The 21,714-nt window shown below is 41.3% G+C and overlaps 1 protein-coding gene across 1 annotated transcript in view; it reads left to right on the top strand.

The window, feature by feature from the left end:
• Positions 1-21,714, top strand: part of dnah1 (dynein, axonemal, heavy chain 1) — a 49,779-nt gene that overhangs the window by 5,780 nt on the left and 22,285 nt on the right. The window contains exons 9-46 of the mRNA XM_056411440.1: positions 539-837; positions 1,419-1,569; positions 1,719-1,912; positions 1,999-2,224; positions 2,983-3,102; positions 3,191-3,273; positions 3,396-3,537; positions 3,714-3,869; positions 4,996-5,194; positions 5,281-5,534; positions 5,720-5,932; positions 6,014-6,178; positions 6,937-7,058; positions 8,343-8,448; positions 8,539-8,718; positions 8,821-8,961; positions 9,594-9,757; positions 10,272-10,385; positions 10,459-10,647; positions 10,735-10,840; positions 11,793-11,906; positions 11,983-12,132; positions 13,180-13,266; positions 13,364-13,550; positions 13,642-13,733; positions 13,834-13,988; positions 14,265-14,442; positions 14,516-14,710; positions 15,616-15,735; positions 16,910-17,068; positions 17,645-17,746; positions 17,830-17,970; positions 18,115-18,275; positions 18,911-19,068; positions 19,769-19,942; positions 20,053-20,082; positions 20,749-20,927; positions 21,629-21,714. The exon at positions 21,629-21,714 is cut by the window's right edge and continues 145 nt beyond it. Of these exons, the coding sequence (XP_056267415.1) occupies positions 539-837; positions 1,419-1,569; positions 1,719-1,912; positions 1,999-2,224; positions 2,983-3,102; positions 3,191-3,273; positions 3,396-3,537; positions 3,714-3,869; positions 4,996-5,194; positions 5,281-5,534; positions 5,720-5,932; positions 6,014-6,178; positions 6,937-7,058; positions 8,343-8,448; positions 8,539-8,718; positions 8,821-8,961; positions 9,594-9,757; positions 10,272-10,385; positions 10,459-10,647; positions 10,735-10,840; positions 11,793-11,906; positions 11,983-12,132; positions 13,180-13,266; positions 13,364-13,550; positions 13,642-13,733; positions 13,834-13,988; positions 14,265-14,442; positions 14,516-14,710; positions 15,616-15,735; positions 16,910-17,068; positions 17,645-17,746; positions 17,830-17,970; positions 18,115-18,275; positions 18,911-19,068; positions 19,769-19,942; positions 20,053-20,082; positions 20,749-20,927; positions 21,629-21,714 (5,792 nt within the window). The remainder of the gene's footprint in view (positions 1-538; positions 838-1,418; positions 1,570-1,718; positions 1,913-1,998; positions 2,225-2,982; positions 3,103-3,190; positions 3,274-3,395; positions 3,538-3,713; positions 3,870-4,995; positions 5,195-5,280; positions 5,535-5,719; positions 5,933-6,013; positions 6,179-6,936; positions 7,059-8,342; positions 8,449-8,538; positions 8,719-8,820; positions 8,962-9,593; positions 9,758-10,271; positions 10,386-10,458; positions 10,648-10,734; positions 10,841-11,792; positions 11,907-11,982; positions 12,133-13,179; positions 13,267-13,363; positions 13,551-13,641; positions 13,734-13,833; positions 13,989-14,264; positions 14,443-14,515; positions 14,711-15,615; positions 15,736-16,909; positions 17,069-17,644; positions 17,747-17,829; positions 17,971-18,114; positions 18,276-18,910; positions 19,069-19,768; positions 19,943-20,052; positions 20,083-20,748; positions 20,928-21,628) is intronic.

The raw sequence follows: 21,714 nt of genomic DNA, 5'->3' as shown, positions 1-21,714 counted from the left end.
ATACATGATACACCCAAAGACAAAAATAAAATAAAAAAACAGAAATAAATAAATAAACCACCCCCCCTGCACTCTTTAATGATCTTTTACTTGTTAATGTGTAACACCATCCTGCATCTATATTTGCATTTCCCTGAAAACACAAATCCGGCCCCTGAGTGTTTGACCCCTCCTCTAATTTGTAATAAAAGCCATACTCCGGTATTGTAGCGTTGGGGTAGCTTTTCTTCTGCTTTCTGGGCTTCAAAGTAGTTTTTGTGTCTTTGAAATATAAATATGAATGTATTGTTCACAGCACTAGTGGTAAAAAAAAGCGTCATCTGCAGTTTATTGGCGGTCAAACCATTGTATGGCAACATCTCTTATGGGTCATCATAATCATAGGGTAGGCTACTGGTAAAAAAATTAAATAAATAAAAAATCTATATTTATACAAATCCCATTTATTCAGATATAACCACGGGTACATGTTGGATTACCAGATATCTTTCAGGTGAGGAAGACACCTGAATGCCACGTGACATCTCTCCCTCTCCAGATCAGCTTGTTTCTCAGGAAGTCGTGGGTTTCCACACTGAGCGACGGCATCCGCTCCAGGCTGCTTAACTGGGGCAAGGGCACGTACAACGCCGACGAGTCCCGCTGGGACATCTACAAGTTCTCCAAGCTGTACAAACTGGTGGGCGCGTTGCGCTTACAGCTGCAGAACGCCCTGCGCGTCCTCGTGCAGAACTCGCTGCTCAGCCTGACTCGGGTGGTGTCCGACGCCTGCCACCATGTTCTGACGTGTCCTCCAGATCTGGCCTGGGGGAGCAGCCTCAACACCAGCCCCTACACGTAGGACCCATTGATGGACACATCTCCACACACACACTTGTGTGCTTCTCTGCATCTGTGTTTTTTCCTTTGATGTTCAGGGTCCGTACGGTCATGGGAAAACCTAGAAAAGTCCTGGAAAAAACAAAAATCCCCCAAAATATTGGAAAAGTCATATACATTGTGTTATATTCAGCGGCTTTTAAAAGAATGACGCTCTAAATATAAACCGACATGCGCTCTCTCATAGTCGCACATTTTTCCACGCTGCAAGTGGACGCACCGTGACGTAAAAGACATAAATGTTAGGTATTTTAATCAAACTAGTGTCTCTCATTCATTTGTGTCATTAAAGGTTTTATACTGTATGCTTTGGAATTCTCATTGTTAGTTTAAATACGACATTTTCTCACATTTTCATCAACACACCGAGAAAAAAAAAAGAATGCGGTCATGGAAATTTGGTTTAAAGTCCTGGAACCCCATTGGTCAACATGTGTGTGACCCCTGGATGATCTTATATCTTGTAGTTTAGACACTTTAGACTGTGCTAAATATGTGATATCGTGTTTGTAATATGACTCCATTCTCTGTCACGACAGGCCTCAGAAGAACCCTCTGTTCCTGGTGGACCTGGTCCTGAACCAGACCGGGGTGCACTACAGCCCTCCCCTGGAGGACTTTGAGACGTCCCTCGTCAACCTGATCGATGAGGCCGTTAAGGCCACGCACAACGTACCGCAGCCCGAGAAGGTAAAATATCATCCGCATTACAAAGTATGAACTCAAAATAACCAAATGTGATGTCAAGACGTGTTCATCATCGGTCCCTCTGGCCGGGGATGACGGTCCTGACTCCGCGGGGCCGATGATTTGACGGCTCCTCCTCTTGTCCGTGCCAGTTTGTGATGAAGAACTTGTACGTGGGTCACGGTCCGGTGCTCATCGCGGTGAACGTATTTCAACCGGAGGTGGTGGAGCTGCGAGAGAAGGTCCGCAATGCTCTGAGACAAGCAGCCATACCTCTCAGGGCTTATGCTGCCGCATACGAGAAGCACTTAGAGGTGCACAACGTGGACGTCCAGACCCTGCTGCGGTAAGTGTGACGTACGAGAGGTCCGATTCGTGGTCCATTCAGCATGCTTTTCTCTCCTCAATTGGAATCTACATCTTCTCTGCCAGATCTCATACGCATGCAGAACAGACCTCTCAAGAGGTGAAGAAAGAGGTGGAACAAAACCTCAAAGACATGGAAACGCTCGAGCGCTCTCTTCCATCCACCATCGCCATCGGGCCGTTTCTCGTCCGCGTGGAGGCGGTACGTCAGGCTCTCTGTAACAAGAGAAAGGCTTTGGGCCATGCGATGCTGCAGCACTTCACCCGGAAGCTACGCAAACAGATTGATAACGTAAGTCATTTGTATGTCTATATACATACGCATGTATGTGTGAGTGTGTGTGTGTACAAATAGGTATATGTCATTTGTACCATGTATGTTTGTACTTCTTCTGTACACAGTAGTGCATGATGGGTGTTGTGTATTGAAGTGTTTTGACAATGCATTTCTTTGACACAGGATCTACACTACCGTTCAAAAGTTTGGGGTCACTTAGAAAAAGAAAATAACTTATAAATGTCCTTTTTTTTCAAAGAAAACACTTTTTTTTCAATGAAGATAACATTAAATTAATTATGAATACACGCTCTACATAGTTAGTGTGGTAAATGACTATTCTCTGGTGTTTAATGAAGTCTCTACAGAGGTGTGTAGAGGCTCATCTCCAGTGGTACATTGTCTTATCGCCTTAGAAGACTAGCGGAGGGGTAGAAAACCCTTGAAAACCCTTTTTATGTGAGCGCAGCTGAAAACAGTTATGCTGCTGAGAGAAGCTATAAAACTGGCCTTCCTTTGAGCCACAAGTTTGAAGTAAAACATTAATATTTCCAATAAAAATAATTATTTATTACCTTGTTATCTTGACTATATTTTATAATAATTTTGCAATTAATTTGATAAATAAAAGTGTGAGTTTTCATGGAAAACACAAAATTGTCAGCGTGACCCCAAACTTTTGAACGGTAGTGTATATTTTCACCAGTTTGAAAGTGGCCTTTTCCTTCCTTTTCAAACTTTGATAATATTTTTTTGAAATCTTGTGTGTGCAGGCCTGTGAAGAGTGCAGCAGAACGAGCAGAAAGCTTTGTGAAAGGGTGAACAGCATCGACGAAATGGCTGAAAAGAGGGAGTGGATGATGCAAATCCCCAAAGAACTCAAGAGTTACAACGTAACTGACTGGCTTTTTCTCTTATCTGTCACATGAAGGTTTACTTTGTCAATACATCTGATGACTTTTATGAATCTGTCCACAACAGGAAGTTCTTGACAAGACACTGTCAGACTATGAGGTCGTAGAAGAACTTCTCCACAGTCTTTCAAATGAGGATTTTGATCAAAAGTAAGGATAACATCATCACGCCGGTGTTCTACATTCATTCGGGGGCGATGGGCGATCCGCTGGGTTCGTAGTGCTTCGAGTGAATCGATGAAACTGATTGCTTTAGTTGCAAACCCCCGCAGGTGGACGGCTATTAAGTGGCCCCAAAAGATCATCGACCAGATGGAAGCGGTCGCCGTCCAGCACGAGGAGGACGAGGCGCGCTTCTATAAGATGCAGCTGGTGGACCGGGACCACTTAGAGGAATCCCTAGACTCTCTAAAGGTCAGCTGATCCCTTTCCTTTGGACTTTTTCAGATTCTCTTCATTTGAACCGTCTCTAAAACGATCCGCTCTAGACGGGCCTTTTTGTTTATTACGTCTCGATGTCAAGATTTTTTATATGGAGTCAAAGTGAGTCGATATTATTTGGTTCTAACTCTCCACGCCTGTGTTTATAGATACTGGTCTCTGGGTTTGCGGCTCATACAGACATGCATCACGCCCATGAGATCGCCAACAAGGTGAGGAGTAAGAGCAAGCAGCTTCAGGAGTGTCAGGCGATGGCTCGGACGTACAACACCAGGGAACGACTGTTGGGTCTTCCTGTCACGAACGTAAGTGAAAGAGAATCCACCAAATCACGTATGTGTGTGTGTGTGTATACAGTATATGTCTATGTATAATATATGTCCGTGTTTATGTCTATAAACTCTTCCTTACGCGAATAACATGAGATCGTATCCTTCTTTTCCTGTTGTCTTTATTTGATGTAGCAAAAAACGTTAACTAGATACACAAAATGTGATGATATGTTACGATCTATTACAATCTGTTCCGTTCATACGATATGATACGGTATGGTATGATAATCCGCGTTCATACGATATGATACGGTACGCTACGATATGATACGTTCATACGATATGATACGGTATGGTACGATAATCCGCGTTCATACGATATGTTACGGTACGGTACGATATGATACGGTCCGATAAGATACGGTACGTTACGATATGTTACGGTACGGTACGATATGATACGTTCATACGATATGATACAGTACGATATGTTCCGTTCATACGATATGATACGGTACGGTCCGATATGTTCAGTTCATACGATATGATAAGGTCCGATATGTTACGTTTATACGATATGATACGGTACGGTACGATATGATACGTTCATACGATATGATACAGTACGATATGTTCCGTTCATACGATATGATACGGTACGATATGTTACGTTCATACGATATGATACGGTACGGTACGATATGTTACGTTCATACGATATGATCCGTTCATCCGATATGATACGGTACAGTACGATATGTTACGTTCATACGATATGTTACATTCATACGATATGTTACGTTTATACGATATGATACGGTACGATATGTTACGTTTATACGATACGATATGTTACGTTTATACGATATGTTCCGTTCATACGATATGATCCGTTCATACGATATGATACGGTACAGTACGATATGTTACGTTCATACGATATGTTACGTTTATACGATATGTTCCGTTCATACGATATGATACGGTACGATACGATATGTTACGTTTATACGATATGATACGTTCATACGATATGATACGGTACGGTACGATATGTTACGTTTATACGATATGATACGGTACGATATGTTACGTTTATACGATATGAACTCGTGCATCAGTTATTTGTGATACTTTTTTCTGTACATGTGCGTTACAGTACGATCGGCTGCAGAAGCTTGTCAAGGACTTTCAACCTTTCAAAGATCTGTGGACAACCACCTCTGATTGGCTTCGTTGGCATGACAACTGGCTCAAAGACCCGCTGTCTTTCATCGACCCCGAGCAGCTCGAGAGCAATGCGTTGCACGCCTACAGGACCATGCACAAATGCGTTAAACTGTTCGACGACGTTCCCGGTAGGTGACCCGTCTGTCATCGACAGAGCGAAGTGTGATTGTTCGCTGGTCTGACGCGTTCTTTTCTTCGTCCGACGCTACGCCAGAGTGCCAGGCGGTGGCGACTATCGTCCGAAGCAAGATTGAGGACTTCCAGCCCTCCATTCAGCTGATTCAGGGCCTGGCGAACCCGGCGATGAAAAGCCGCCACTGGGAGATGCTCTCCGATCGCATTCAGATGAAAGTCAGGCCCAGTGACAAACTGACCTTATCTCACTGCCTGGAGCTCGGACTCCAGAACCACGTGGAGGAAATCACTCATGTGGCCGAGGTAGCTGGGAAAGAGTACGCCATCGAACAGGTACCCTTTTGAAGAGGAGTCGTTCTCTAACCACAGTGTTTTACGAAGCGTTAAGTTCCTACTAGGATGTGTTTTGAATGGAGTGACCCTATAGAACTGCAACGTTTGGACAGAGTTTGGGAAGCTTAATTTAATTTTAAATGGAGCACTTAGACCTTTTTTTTTAACACCGTCTCCTCACTCAGGCCCTGGAGAAGATGGAGCAAGAGTGGTCGGCAATAGACTTTGATGTGTTGCCCTACAAGGACACGGGCACCTACATCTTGAAGAGCCTGGATGACGTTTTGCAGCTACTGGATGACCACATTGTCGTGACGCAGAGCATGTCCTTCTCGCCATTCAAAAAAACCTTTGAGGACCGTATCAACACCTGGGAGAGCAAGCTGAGAATGACACAAGTACACACACACACACACACAAGCATATGGTCTTGTGTTTTGTATTATATTATGCGGTGTCTTATGTTCTGGTGCTTACAGGATGTGTTGGAGGAGTGGCTGACATGCCAACGTTCCTGGCTCTACTTGGAGCCCATCTTTAGCTCTGATGACATCAACCAGCAGCTGCCCCTGGAGGCGGAACGATACCAGCACATGTATCAGACCTGGAGGGGCATCATGCAGAGCGCCTCCAATAACCGAAACGTCAGAGCTTACATAACTCTTCCTATTACATTTTTTTCATAAGTATTCAGTTCTTTTCTGGGGGCAGTGTTTTGGCATATTGTATACATTTTTGGCAAAGGCGTGTTTTATTTGTTTGTGTTAAGTTCAAGCTCATTTACGTAAAAAGTCTATAATAAACTGGCCAAAATATGGGCAAAAATGTCCCCAATTAAACCCATTAAAACCACTATTTTTTTATCCAATGGCCATTACAGCATTTGTCTCATATCATGATTTGCATCTAGTGTCCTGGCTTCAAAATTGGTTTTACTATATCCACCATATTGCAATTTGTTTTGAATGTTTGTCTTATGGGGCAAATACATGCTATTTGTCTGGTTTCCTGCCCCAAAAATTAAAATGCATCAACCTTTATGATCAGTAGCATATCTCAGACTTGGAAAATATCCCCATAGTATTATGAAAACAAACTGGGATTTGAAGGGTAAATTAATGAAAAGGAATTCATTGGATTTATGATCAGGATTGAGAAAAGATGAAAGAGGTTAAAATTATATATAATTAATGTTGCGGGTGAGAGGGAAGTCTGGGTCGGATTCAGCGGATTAAAATGGATAAATAATAATTCATATATAATTGTATGGCAGATTTCTTGACGCAGACATTTTCTCCTCTCGGGACATCAGCGCAACTTTTTTAAGGGTTAAAAGACAGGTTTTGTAATGCAACTTTATTTTTGTACACCGTTAATATATGTGTCTGTTTTTTCCCTCTAGGTGATTGAGCTGTGTCAGGATGCCAATCTACTCGTCAAACTGAAAAAGTGCAACATGCGGTTGGAACAGGTGCAGAAGGGTCTCAGTGAATACTTGGAGAAGAAACGAGGATCCTTCCCCAGGTACGCTGAACACAACGGGCCCTCAAGAGTGGTGTTAATAACAGAGTTATGAGATGACTCCACATAGGAGAGGGTATGCCTTGATGTCACTTTTTCATCCAATAATAACAATCACGCCAACAGTCATTGCCCAAACAAACATGCTTTGGTGGCTCTAGATCACAGGCGTCAAACGCGAGGCCCGCGGGCCGATTCTGGCCCGACACGTCATTTTATGTGGCCCCCTGACGGCTTGAAAAAAAATATGATCACCTTTTCTTAACCCTTGTGTTGCCTTCGGGTCAATTTGACCCGATTCAATGTTTCACCCTCCTGTCGCCTTCGGGTCAATATGACCCGATTCAATGTTTAACCCTCCTGTTACCTTTATATTTACTAACATATTTTACCCTTGAGGTCAATATGACCCCAGCTATTAAAATATCCAGAAAATTATTAGAATTAATATTGTTTTCCAAGTTTAAGTGTGAGGTACTTTATGTTTGTTTGTTGACTCCCGGAAGAACACCGACATTAAACATTGAATCGGGTCAAATTGACCCGAAGGCGACAGGAGGGTTAAATATTGAATCGGGTCAAAATGACCCGAAGGCAACACAAGGGTTAAAGAAATTTAAGAAAAATATCCTGTGCTTTTATTTTGAAGGTTTGAAATTAAATGGATTTGTGTTATAATATAAGAGAAAAGTTCTTATGTACACTATTCCTACACTCAAATAAACAATCAAATGCAAAGTGAGTTATTTAACAATATGTTCAGCAGTAGTTTATACTAAAATATCATGTGCTTTTATTTTGAAGATTTCCAATTAAATGGATTCATGTTATAATATAAGAGAAATGTTCTTTTGTACAATATTTATACACTCAAATAACACAATAATCAATTACAAAGTTAGTTATTTAACAATATGTTCAGAAGTAGTTTATACTAAAATATCATGTGCTTTTATTTTGAAGGTTTCAGGACTCATTTTATAATACTAGAGACATTTTCTTATGGATAATATTTCTACACTTAAATAAACTATAATCAAATGCAAAGAGAGTTATTTAACAACATTTTCGGCAGTAGTTTATACATTTATATGTTTCTGCTACACCGGCCCTTTAAGAGGCAGCCATGATGCTGATGTGGCCCACGGGAAACATGAGATACACACCCCTGATCTAGATGGACGTAGCTTTAATACCGAAAGTAAACAAAGCAAACGCCTTGCTCAACCTGGACACACTGTTGATGACTCTGGACTGTGTGCTCATCAGTGGGTATCTCTCCTTTAGGTTCTACTTCCTGTCAGATGATGAGCTCCTGGAGATTCTCTCCCAGACCAAAGATCCTACTGCTGTACAACCGCACTTGCGCAAATGCTTTGAGAACATCGCAAGGGTTTGTTTGTTTCCTCATAAGGACTCGTCTATTACTGAAGAAATGTAACACGCGTAGCAACGTGCGACTGAGACTTCTGTTGGATCTCAGCTCCAATTCCAGCCGGATCTCCAGATCACACACATGTACTCTGGAGAAGGGGAGGAGGTGAAGCTGTCACTGCCAGTGTGGCCCACTGGGAATGTGGAGGACTGGCTCAGGGACGTCGAGCGCTCCATGAAGGCCACGCTGAGGGATAACATCGACCGATCACTCAAAGTCTATCCAGAGGTCAGAGGTCACTCTCACTTTGATGCGTTTTCCAATCTACTTATTTGAACAGTTTCAAAAGCATGTTTAATTTGTTAATTTTGTTTCTCTCCTGACCGGCAGCAACCTCGCGTAGAGTGGGTGTTATCGTGGCCTGGTCAAGTGGTGATAGCTGGCTGTCAGGTCTTCTGGACTTCTGAGGTGTCCGAGGCCTTGGAGCAGGGAGACCTGCCCAACCGCCTTTATCCCCAACTACAGAAACAGGTGTGCAATATTCAAACTTCAAATATCCATTAGATTTGAGAAAAATAGACACATTTTACAATGTGTCGCTCACATATATACTACCGTTCAAAAGTTTGGGGTCACTTAGAAGTTTCCTTATTTTTCAAAGTAAAGCACTGTTTTTTATCAATGAAGATAACATTAAATTAATTATAAATACACTCTCTACATAGTTAATGTGTACATGACTATTCTCTGGTGTTTAATGAAGTCTCTACAGAGGTGTGTAGAGGCCCATCTCCAGTGTTCTAGTGGTACATTGTGTTATCGCCTTAGAAGACTAACGGAGCGGTAGAAACCCCTTTATGTGAGCGCAGCTGAAAACAGTTATGCTGCTGAGAGAATCTATAAAACTGGCCTTCCTTTGAGCCACAAGAAGAACAACATTAATATTTACAATAAAAATCATTATTTCTAACCTTCTCAATGTCTTGACTATATTTTCTGTTAATTTTGCAATTCATTTGATAAATAAAAGTGCAAGTTTTCATGGAGGGAACGAAATTGTCTGGGTGACCCCAAACTTTTTGAACGCTAGTGTACGCTGAACATTGTAAACACTTAGTCGGCCGATTGCGATATTTCTCAAACTTTCCCTTTTGGTTGTGAAGCTCGGCGACTTGGTGCAGCTGGTGCGAGGACGTCTGTCTAAGATGCAGCGAGCTGTGCTGTCCGCCCTCATCGTCATAGAGGTCCACGCTAAGGATGTCGCGGCCAAACTGGTGGAGCAGGAAGTCTCGAGCGTCAACGACTTTGAGTGGATCAGCCAGCTCAGGTCCTCCGTCTTTCTCTTGTGCTTTTTAGTTCAGTCACTCTTGACATTGGAGCTCCCTGTATTCTGTCATTGCAATGAAGCATTTTAAAAGTTTGGGGTCACCCAGACAATTTCGTGTTTTCCAAGAAAACTCACACTTTTATTTAAAAAATGAATATAAAATATAGTCAAGACATTGACAAGTTGAAAATAATTATTTCTATTTGAAATATTAATTTAGTTCTTCAAGCTTGTCACTCAAAGGAAGGCCAGTTTTATAGCTTCTCTTACCAGCATAACTGTTTTCAGCTGCGCTCACATAAAAAGGGTTTTCTAACCCTCCGTTAGTCTTCTAAGGCGAAGACTGAGAATAGTCATTTACCACATTAACTATGTATAGAGTGTATTTCTGATTCATTCAAAGTTATCTGCATTGAAAAACAGTGCTTTACTTTGAAAAATAAGGACATTTTCTTAGTGACTTTGAGTTTTGAACGGTCGTGTAGGTTTGATGCTGATCTGATACTGTTTGTAGATATTACTGGGCAAAAGGTGACTTGTACACCCGGGCAGTGAATGCAGAGTTCCTGTATGGATACGAGTACCTCGGTAACTCCGGACGTCTGGTCATCACCCCACTCACTGACAGGTACGTCTTATGTTGTCTGAGCTGTTTTTGTTCCTCTGAATTATCATCTAATGGTTTGAATACCCTTTTTCAGATGCTACCTGACCCTAACAGGAGCTCTCCACCTGAAATTTGGAGGAGCTCCTGCAGGTCCAGCAGGGACAGGAAAGACCGAAACCATTAAAGACCTGGGAAAGGCTCTGGCTATCCAGACGGTGGTCTTCAACTGCTCTGATCAGCTGGACTACATTGCTATGGGCAAGTTTCTCAAAGGGCTGGCCAGGTGAGAGGCAATTACTAGAGGGTGATAGAATGTCTGCTGTTAAATATCACACACCTTTCATCACTCACATGTTCCGGCTCCTTGCAGCTCTGGGGCCTGGGCATGCTTCGATGAGTTCAATCGCATTGACGTGGAGGTGCTGTCTGTGGTGGCTCAACAGATCACCACCATCCAAAAGGCCCAACAGCAAAGGGTGAGAAGGAGGGAATTCAGTAGGAAACCATGTGCTGGTCCACACTGACGTTTACCACACAGTACTTGAGTTGTACAAAAACTCGGTACAGTGAATATTTAAATTTGGCGTATACACATGTTGTACTTTATTCGTAATGCTATTCAAGAAATAACAAATGGGTTTGTTCTGCTTTAGTCAATTTGACATTCATTTAATTTCATTAATTGAGTTGAATAAATATTCTCCTCCTGGATTAAATAGACATGGAAGCATTTACTGTTTTAAAGTATTGAAAACCAGCAACAGTGTTGGCAGACATTACTCACCAATATTATAGAAAGTTGGTCAACCAACAGCAGCAAAGTCCTTTACTTGTCACAGCATTAAAGTTAATGATATCAATTATTACAATTCTGAAAGGGCCTGAAATTAAAGTTGACTTTTCTCTGAGTCCTTTCCCATTATGAAGTTGTATTATACTGTTTATACTGTGTATGTGTATATTTAACTTCGTCGTAGAGGAACCTATTGTTATTATTGTTATTCTCTAGCAATGAAAGTGTTTTCGGGGCTTTATCATATCCTAAAAGTCGTTTAATTTGACATGCATATCAGGACTGGCGAAGATTTTTATATTTTAAAGGTCTCGCATTTGGAAATAAAATTCTCTATAGCGCCCCCTTGAGTTGTAAAAACCCACGCTTTTTGCAAACTAAGACCGATTGACTTTAAATTTGCCGTACACGTCCACTTGGACCTGCTCGACAAAAAAGTCAATGGTGGCCATGAAATGCGCCTAATCCGATTCTCTGCTATTTTGAATTTTGTAAAAAACATGTTTATTTGTTTATTTTCTCCCAAACGCTTGGTCCCATTCATACACAACTTTCTGTGGTTCATTATTTATATACATGTTTTTATTCTAGGAGCATGGATTTCTAAGATACTTGTTTGTATGTTGTGTTATTAGGCAGAGAGGTTTGTGTTTGAGGGGACGGAGATCCCCCTCGTCCCGTCCTGTGCTGTATTCATCACGATGAATCCCGGTTACGCTGGACGCACCGAGCTGCCGGACAACCTCAAGGTTTGACTTGATGATTTAGTTTTAAATAACTACAATGCAGACGGGGCTCAACTGAAGGGGCTCGTATCTTCTCCAGGCTCTGTTTCGTCCGGTGGCCATGATGGTGCCTGACTACGCGATGATAGCTGAGATCTCCTTGTACTCGTTCGGCTTCAGTGACGCCAAAGTCCTCTCCAAGAAGATCACCTCCACCTTCAAGCTCTCCTCAGAGCAGCTCAGCGCTCAGGTACGGAGCCAGAGGAGCTCAGACACCACATTTACATTTCTACGTCAATGCGATATTTGTCCAGGGAACATGACGTCGACGGGGTTTCGAACGGTCATGGAAAACTAGGAAAAGTCCTCGAATTTTAAAATGGTTATTTCCAGTCCTGGAAAAGTCCTCGAAAGAAATTAAATCCCCAAAGTTTTTGGAAAAGTCATGGAAATGTGTTATATTGATATGTTTATTTCCAGTGAGTTTGAAATAATTAAAATATATGTTTTTAAAAGATGCTCAAAATATGAGCGGCATATTTTATGTGGTCCCCTGACGGCTTGAAAAAAAAAAGATCATATCCTATGCTTTTATTTTGAAGGTTTGAAATTATATGGATTTATATTATAATATAAGAGAAATGTTCTCATGTACAATATTTCTACTCTCAAATAACAAAAAAAGTAATTACAAAGTGAGTTAAACAATTGAAAAATAGTTTGGGAAAAGTCATGGAAATGTGTTGTATTCACATGTTACGCTGAGATTAAAATAATTAATATGCTTTTAAATGAAAGACGTTCAAAATATAAGCCGGCATACGCTCTTTCATACTCACGCCGCAAGTTTAGGATGAAACAATAGTTTAGATTAAAAGAAGAAACATTTATATGAATGCTTATTTATTAATCGAACTAGTGTCTCTCATTCATGTGTCATTTAAGGTTATATACTGTATGCTTTGGAATTCTCATTGTTAATTTAAATACAACATTTTCTCACTTTTTCATGTATACACGGAGATCTCAAAAAAATTTGGTCATGGAAATTTGGTTTAAAGTCCTGGAAGCCCATTGGTCAACATGTGTGTGACCCCTGTGTTGAAAAATGTAGTTTAACTTCTGTGTGTAGGAACTTTAATACTTAAATTTGACAGAATTAAACTATGAAATATTGGTACACACCTCATAGTACATCCCCGAGAGGATGCAAGGATGTGTGTGTGTGTGTTTTTGTGTGTATAAGAAAAACAAAAGACATGAAGATGGATTTGCTGTTGCTCTCTTTTCTATGAAGGACCATTATGACTTTGGCATGAGAGCCGTGAAGACCGTGATCTCAGCTGCCGGAAACCTAAAGAGAGAAAACCCCGACATGAACGAGGTTCGAGATGCTTCCTTTGTTGACGATGAAAAATAAAGTCACATCGAGTTTCGTCGAAATTCCCGACCCGTTCTTCCGCAATCTCTCCGTCTCCCAGGAGCTGATCTGTCTTCGAGCCATTCAAGACGTCAACGTGCCGAAGTTCTTGCAGGACGACCTGACGCTCTTCAACGGCATCGTCTCCGACCTTTTCCCGAAAACGAAACAGGAGCCGATCGACTACGGCGCGCTGGAAGAGTCCATGCGGAGCGTCTGCACCAAGAAGAACCTCAAAGATGTGGACGGTGAGTGTTTCTGGAAGTACATCGAATCCCTTCTTTTCAGATATGCCTGTGTTTTAAGATGAGGAGGTGACATGCCTTGTGGTTATCGCAGGGTATATAAGTAAGTGCATCCAGCTCTATGAGACAACGGTGGTGAGACACGGCCTGATGTTGGTCGGACCTTCCGGATCAGGCAAAACCAAGGTGAGCCTTCCGCTCGTCGAGATACCGGTCCCCCGTTTATTCACAGCTCTCATCACGCGTGTCGAGTCTCGTCCGTGAGCATCGCCGCCGTGTGTTTCAGTGTTATGAGATTCTCGGGGAGGCGTTAACGGCTCTGAAGGGCCAGCCCTCTGTGAGTGGCGGTGTGTATGAGGCGGTTCACACGTACGTCCTCAACCCCAAGGCCATCACCATGGGACAGCTCTACGGGGAGTACGACTTGCTCACACACGAGTGGTGAGTGACACAAATGGCGTCTATTGCTTCTGTCCGTCCTGGAGAGGGATCCTCCTCCGTTGCTCTCCTGAAGGGGTCTTCCCTTCATTTTTCCTATTTCTTGGGAGTTTCTCCTGATCCGATGTGAGGTCAAAGGTCAGGGATGTCGTATGTGTACAAATCGTAAAGCCCTTTGAGGCAAATTTGTAATCTGTGATATCGGGCTGTACACAATAAACTGAATTGAAACTGAACAAATCAGAATCGTATAAGACCGCCTCCCCCCCTCCCGGACAGGACGGATGGTATCCTCTCCTCTCTTATCCGTGGAGGTGCGTCATCCATGGACAGTGAGAGGAAGTGGTACATGTTCGATGGGCCAGTGGACGCCGTGTGGATCGAGAACATGAACACGGTGCTGGATGACAACAAGAAACTGTGCCTCAGCTCCGGGGAGATCATCAAGCTCACTGACGTAAGGCCGACGAGTCGTCCCTCTTCGGGTCACCGCCTTGTTCTTCGTCACTCTGTGTTTTTCACCCTCGCAGGTGATGACCATGATGTTTGAGGTGCAAGACCTGGCCGTGGCCTCTCCTGCCACGGTGTCTCGCTGTGGCATGGTCTACCTGGAGCCCAGTATCCTGGGCCTCCAGCCTTTCACGGAGTGCTGGCTGAGGCGAGTCCCCGGAGCCCTGAGAGCGTTCGCGGAGCAGCTGGACTCGCTCTTTGCCAGGTTCCTCCAGGTGAGAGGGGAGACGGGACTGAGAGACGCCTCCGGGGACAGTCGAGCTTTTCATGACAGTAGATCAGGGGTGTCAAACCCATGGCCACATCAGCATCATGGCTGCCTCTTAAAGGGCCGGTGTAAATGAAACATATAAACGTATAAACTACTCCCGAACATAATGTTAAATATCTCACTTTGCATTTGAATTATGCAGAAATATTATACATTAAAACATTTCTGTAATATTATCACATGAATCCATTTAATTTGAAATCTTCAAAATAAAACCACGATATTTTTGTATAAACTACTGCCGAACATATTGGTAGATAACTCACTTTGCATTTGAAATATGCAGAAATATTGTACATAAAAACATTTCTGTAATATTATCACATGAATCCATTTAATTTGAAACCTTCAAAATAAAACCAAATGATATTCTAGTATACCCTTCTGCCGAACATATTGTTAAATAACTCACTTTGCATTTGATTATTTTGTTTTTTGAGTGAAGAAATATCGTACATGAGAACATTTCTTTAATGTTATACGATAAATCCATTTAATTTGAAAGCTTCAAAATAAAAGGACAGGATATTTTAGTTTAAACTACTGCTGAACATATTGTTAAATAACTTACTTTGCATTTGATTATTAAGTTACTTGAGTGTGGACATATTGTACATGAGAACATTTCTCTAACGTTATCACATAAATCCATTTAATTTGAAACCTTTAAAATAAAAGCACATGATATTTTTCTTACATTTCTTTAAGAAAAGGTGATCATATTTTCTTTCAAGCCGTCAGGGCGCCACATAAAATGATTCTGGCCCGCGGACCTTGTGTTTGACACCTGTGCAGTAGATTGTAGACACGACGTCCCGCTTTGCTTTTATTATTCTGTACCTTTCACAGGACTCCGTCGCATTCGTCCGCACATCAGTAAAGGAGGTCATCACCTCTCTGGACAGCAACCTCACCTGCAGTCTGCTGAAGCTCATGGACTGCTTCTTCAAGCCGTACGTCAGGAAGGAGGTGTGTCATGCTTTTCTTTGTTAGATTAGCCCCCATGGAATGAATATATGTGGATTCATGTGCAAATATGATATATAATCTATAGCACTCGTAGGAGTTCGAGCTTCATATGATAAGTCAAAGTAATAATAATAGTAATAAAAAATGAGATAAAGTGATAAAATAATAAAGTGCAAACAGTTAACAACAACAACAAAGAACATTTAGACAACATATCATTTATAAATTAAAGAACTATGAAAACACTTTGCGTCTGTATTGTGCCAGCAGTCCAATTTCTTTATTCTTAATTCATAAATTATTTGTTTAATGTATATGCATATATACATATTTAGTGCATTAGGGAAGCTGTACACACTACTTTAAAAAAAAGGTTTTGAGCAACCGCAAAACACCGCAATGGTATTTGGATGATTGCATAATTATCATATCATCTGTGTGGTACGGAAGCCCTGAGAGGGAAGTGAAGAAAGGAAGAAGTGAGGAAGGAGATTCTAGTGAGAGATTCTCTTAGTCTCATCTCAATTCTGTTCTCTCTTCATATCACCAGATGCTTGAGCTGTCAATAACATGTTTAATGCATTTCAACATCATCATCACAAGTTATTGATTTATTCTTCTCAATTGATGAACACATCTTTCCAGTACTTTTGTATATGTGGATTTTGTTGATCGTGATCCCCTCTGAAGGGAGATTTGTGTCTTTATTACACCAACAAACAAACAGGTTTTGAGAGCAAATTTCTGTTTTTTTAAGTAAATTAATTGTTAGTTTAGCTGCTGAAACTATAATTTGTTGCTGCCAATCCAAAATCTTTTTTCTCAAAACAAAAACATTTGCTCTCGAAGAAAAACCTGGCGCTCTCAGAACGAAACTCTACGAGTCGAGTTTGGACTTGGTGGGCGGGGCTTACGCTGCTGAAGGAGCGAGGCGTTTCTATTGGTGGGTTTGACTCGCTCTTGGCTAACGGAGGTTACCGTGAGCATGACGCGGAGATAAGATGGCTTTTCATTTTTTGTGAGTTCAGTTTTCATTTGCAGCAACAAATTATAGTTTCATCAGCAAAAGTAACAATTAATTTATGTACAACGAGAAATTTCCTTTTTTGTTTGTTTGCGTAATATTGACACTAATCTACCTTCATAATCCCCCCAATCCGTTATCACCCTGTAGGGCGAGAGGCCGCCGCCACAGGATAAACTGGAGCGCCTGAAGGAGCTGATCGAGCCCTGGTTCTTCTTCTCTCTGGTGTGGAGTGTGGGCGGCACCGGAGACGCAGCCAGCTGTCAGCGCTTCAGTGCCTGGCTCAAGGAGAAGATGGCAGAGGAAGAGGTCATATCAGCATCTCCACTTTGGCGTCCCCATTCCCAAAATAATTAGAATCAGGCTTCATACGGTCATGGAAAAAGCTGGAAAAGTCATGGAATTTTAAAATGGTTATTTCCAGGCCTGGAAAAGTGCTTGAAACAAAATGTAATCCCAGAAGTTTCGGAAAAGTCATGGAAATGTGTTATATTCACATTTTACGCTGAGTTTGAAATAATTAATATGCTTTTAAAAGAAAGACGTTCAAAATATAAGTCGGTATACGCTTTTAGGGTGAAACAATAGTTTGATTAAAAAGAATAAACATTTATATACATACATATTTATATGTTTTAATCTAAACTAGTGTCTCTCATTCATTTGTGTCATTTAAGTTTATATACTGTATCCTTTAGAATTCTCATTATTAGTTTAAATATGACATTTTCTCACTTTTTCATGTTTACATCGAGAGTTTTACAAATTTGGAAATTCAGTTTAAAGTCCTGGAACCCCAGTGGTCAACATGTGTATGACCCCTGCTTGATGTAACTTGCATTGACAGCTTGCTTATTTATTGACGTGACTGTATTCGTCCTTCAGATTCAGTTATGCTTTCCAGAGGAGGGGCTGGTGTACGACTACGCTCTGGATGATGCAGGGATCAGTAACTTTGAGGACGACGAGGAAAACGAAGAAAGAAAAGTAAATTGATAACGATGTTTCGTGCAATCAAGACCATCAGATTGCACTTTTGCTTTGTCATCATCTTTTGGCCCGTACTTTAGGTCCAGTGGGTCAGCTGGATGAAATCTGCGAAGAGTGTCGTAATCACCCCGGAGACGCATTACGCTGACATCATCGTTCCCACTGCGGACACAGTGAGAATGTCTTTCCTCATGGATATGCTTTTGACCAATAAGAAACCAGTGAGTACTTTGATTGTAGTTTAGCTTCACACGTCAGACACAATAACTTGTCCCCATGAACTGTGAACTTTCTCACATCCAATAATAAATACCTGTATGGCCTTGTAAGGCGCCGTGATTCATATTTCCGCGTGTGCGATGCAGGTGCTGTGCATCGGGCCGACGGGCACGGGAAAGACCCTGACCATGTCCGACAAGCTGCTGAGGAACATGCCCGCGGAATACATCACGCACTTCCTCATGTTCTCAGCCCGCACCTCGGCCAATCAGACTCAAGATTACATCGACAGTAAGCTGGACAAGAGGTATGCCTGACCCAGGGGAGGAGATGGACATCTTGTTTTAGGGGGGCAGTTTTTTCCCCACTGACTGAAATCAACTGGCATTTAAAAATAAATTGGGGGCAAATAACAATTTGAACTTTGTTCAAAAATAATAAATATATTTACAGTATATGAGCAATTGTCTAAAAAATGGCAGTAATAAGACTATTAGGCAATAATAAGACTATTAGGCAGTAGTCGACAGATTCAAAGTGTTTTCTTAGATTTTTTGAAAAAATAAATAATCAGACAATCATATTCAATGTCATTCTTATTTATTTGTGGTTATTTATTGTTATTAAATTTTTGAAACAACTATTAACCATTGTAATTTTTTTAGAATAAAAAATTATATTGATTTTTTTGTGCCTACCTCGAACAGGCAATACAGGCAGGACATACAACAAATAACCAAAATAAAAATCTATGAAATTATCAACATTTTGAGGGCATTTTTTGCCCCTCCTAGTGATATTGGGGGCAACATTATATTTCTTAGGGTCAGTTTTGCCCTTCGCTCTGGTGTTTTTCTGACGCTGCCTGCTACAACACATCGTCCATGCGACTGCACTTCATTTACAATACAACCATTACAAGGATGTGCGTGTGTGTGTCAGGGGGAAAGGTGTGTTTGGACCTCCAATGGGGAAGCACTTCATCGTGTTCATCGATGACCTCAACATGCCGATGTTGGAGACCTACGGCGCTCAGCCTCCCATTGAGCTGCTGAGGCAGTGGATGGACCACGGAGGCTGGTATGACCGGAAACAGATAGGTGAGAATACTGGAGGCTTTTATTGTTTATTTGAGCTTTTGATATTTATTGTTGACCCTTTATTGTTGTACTAAGAGGACATTGCTCTAGTCTAGAGTGTGTCTTTATGCCTGAAATATACACTACTGTTCAAAAGTCCTTATTTTTCAAAGAGAACACTGTTTTTTATCAAAAAAGATAACATTTAAATAACAACAAATACACTCTAAACATATTTAATGTGGTACATGACTATTCTCTGGTGTTTAATGAAGTCTCTACAGAGGTGTATAGAGGCCCATCTCCAGTGTTCTAGTGGTACATTGTGTTATCGCCTTAGAAGACTAGCGGAGGGGTAAAAAACCCTTGAAAACCCTTTTTATGTGAGCGCAGCTGAAAACAGTTATGCTGCTGAGAGAAGCTATAAAACTGGCCTTCAAGTTTGAAGAACACAATTTATATTTCAAATAAAAATCATTATTTCTAACCTTATCAATGTCTTGACTATATTTTCTATTCATTTTGTAATTCATGTACTAAATAAACGTGTGAGTTTTCATGTAAAAACACCAAATTGTCAGCGTGACCCCAAACTTCTGAACGGTGTTGTACGTTGCTATTGTTTTAAAACACACATTTGGGTTTATTTCCTCTCCTAAGAAATGTGAAAAGTCTCATGAGATTGAGCTTCTCCTCTTGTTTTGCTGTCCTTTCTAAACAGGGACATTCAAGCACATAGTGGACATCAGTTTTGCCTGTGCCATGGGGCCCCCGGGTGGAGGCCGGAACCCCATCACCCAGCGCTTCACACGACATTTCAACTTCCTGTCCTTAACTGAAATGGAAGACGCCAGCAAGAAAACGATCTTCTCCACCATTCTTGGCAGTTGGATGGGTGAGTCGGGTCTGCTATACGTGGCGAGGCTTTAAAAATACTATATAAATAAATAATATATCAAAGAAAAACGTACAATGGTTTGTGACTGAATCTTTGTTCTTTCTCAGATGGGAATATGAGTACCAAGGACCCGGGCAGTAAGTCACAGACACAGCGATAGCAAGTAGATTAATAAGAGTGCACAGCACGTAAACACGTATTGTCAGGGTTCGTCATGGAAAACCTGGAAAAGTCAAGGAATTTTAAAACGGTTATTTGCAGGCCTGGAAAAGTCATTGAAGAAAAATAAATAATGGAAATGATGTTATATTCATATGTTAATTTACACATTATATACTTTATGCTTTGGAATTCTCATTGTTAGTTAAAATACTAAATGTTCTCACTTTTTCGTGTGTACACCCGAGATTTCACAAAATGTTTGGTCATGGAAATTTGGTTTAAAGTCCTGGAAGCCCATTGGTCAACATGTGTGTGAACCCTGTGTTGTGATACTCAGTATCAGTTAGTGTAGCTTGTGTGTTATATAATAGTTATATATATATATATCAGTTATATATAAGAGGTTACAGACCACGTCATTTTATTCACAGCGCACATTACATTACATTACATGTCATTTAGCTGACGCTTTTATCCAAAGCGACTTACAATCCTGTTACATTCATACACTGTAGACGCAGCTACAGGGAGCAACTCAGGGTTAAGTGTTGACCAACACCAAATCTTGCTATTATTAATAGATTTTCCCATTAACTTAATGTTTTCGTGATTTCACTCTTCCACCTGCCATCTTCCATCAGGACCGGTGCCGGTCATCCAGCCGCTGAACGAGCCGCTCGTAGACGCCACGATCAGAGTGTACTCCACCATCACCTCCCAGCTCCTCCCCACTCCAGCCAAGTCCCACTACACCTTCAACCTCAGAGACCTGTCCAAAGTCTTCCAGGGCGTCCTGATGGTCGAGGCCGGAGACATCGAGGTAGTCGGATGCCAAAGTATCACAATGAAGTGACCTAATCATGTTACGATTAGGAAATACAGCGCCGTTCAAAAGTTTGGGGTCATCCAGAGAACTTCTTGTTTTCCATGAAAACTCTCACTTTTATTGATCAAATTAATTGCAAAATGAATATTAAATATAGTCAAGACATTGACGAGGTGAGAAATAATGATTTGTATTGTAAATATTAACGTTGTTCTTCTTGTGGCTCAAAGGAAGGCCAGTTTTATAGCTTCTCTCAGCAGCATAACTGTTTTCAACTGCGCTCACATAAAAAGGGTTTTCAAGGGTTCTCTACCCCTCTGTTCGTCTTCTAAGGCGATAACACAATGTACCATTAGAACACTGGAGATGGGCCTCTACACACTATGTAGAGACTTCATTAAACACCTGAGAATAGTTATGTACACATTAACTATGTAGAGAGTGTATTTATGATTCATTTAATGTTATCTTTATTGATAAAAACAGTGTTTTCTTTGAAAGATAAGGACAGTTTTTTTCTTCTTCTAAGTGACCCCTGACTTTTGAACGGTAGTGTATTTTGTTAGAATATCCTTTCAAAATGTATCCATAGTGTAATGTAATTCATATTATTAAGTCATAACGAAGGTGAGAAAGGAAAAGGAGGGAAAGTACGTCTCAGTACACCAAAAATAAAAACGTTGTGTGACTTTCAGGACAATTTGCAGCTGCTGCGGCTTTGGTACCACGAGAGCTGTCGGGTTTTCCAAGACCGCCTGGTGTGTGCCGAGGACAGGGACTG

This window comes from Pseudoliparis swirei, chromosome 3, assembly GCF_029220125.1.
Source record: "Pseudoliparis swirei isolate HS2019 ecotype Mariana Trench chromosome 3, NWPU_hadal_v1, whole genome shotgun sequence".
NCBI classification, from domain to species: domain Eukaryota; kingdom Metazoa; phylum Chordata; class Actinopteri; order Perciformes; family Liparidae; genus Pseudoliparis; species Pseudoliparis swirei.
The sequence above is the reverse complement of the archived record's forward strand: the minus strand, read 5'-3'. Positions and strand labels throughout refer to the sequence as shown.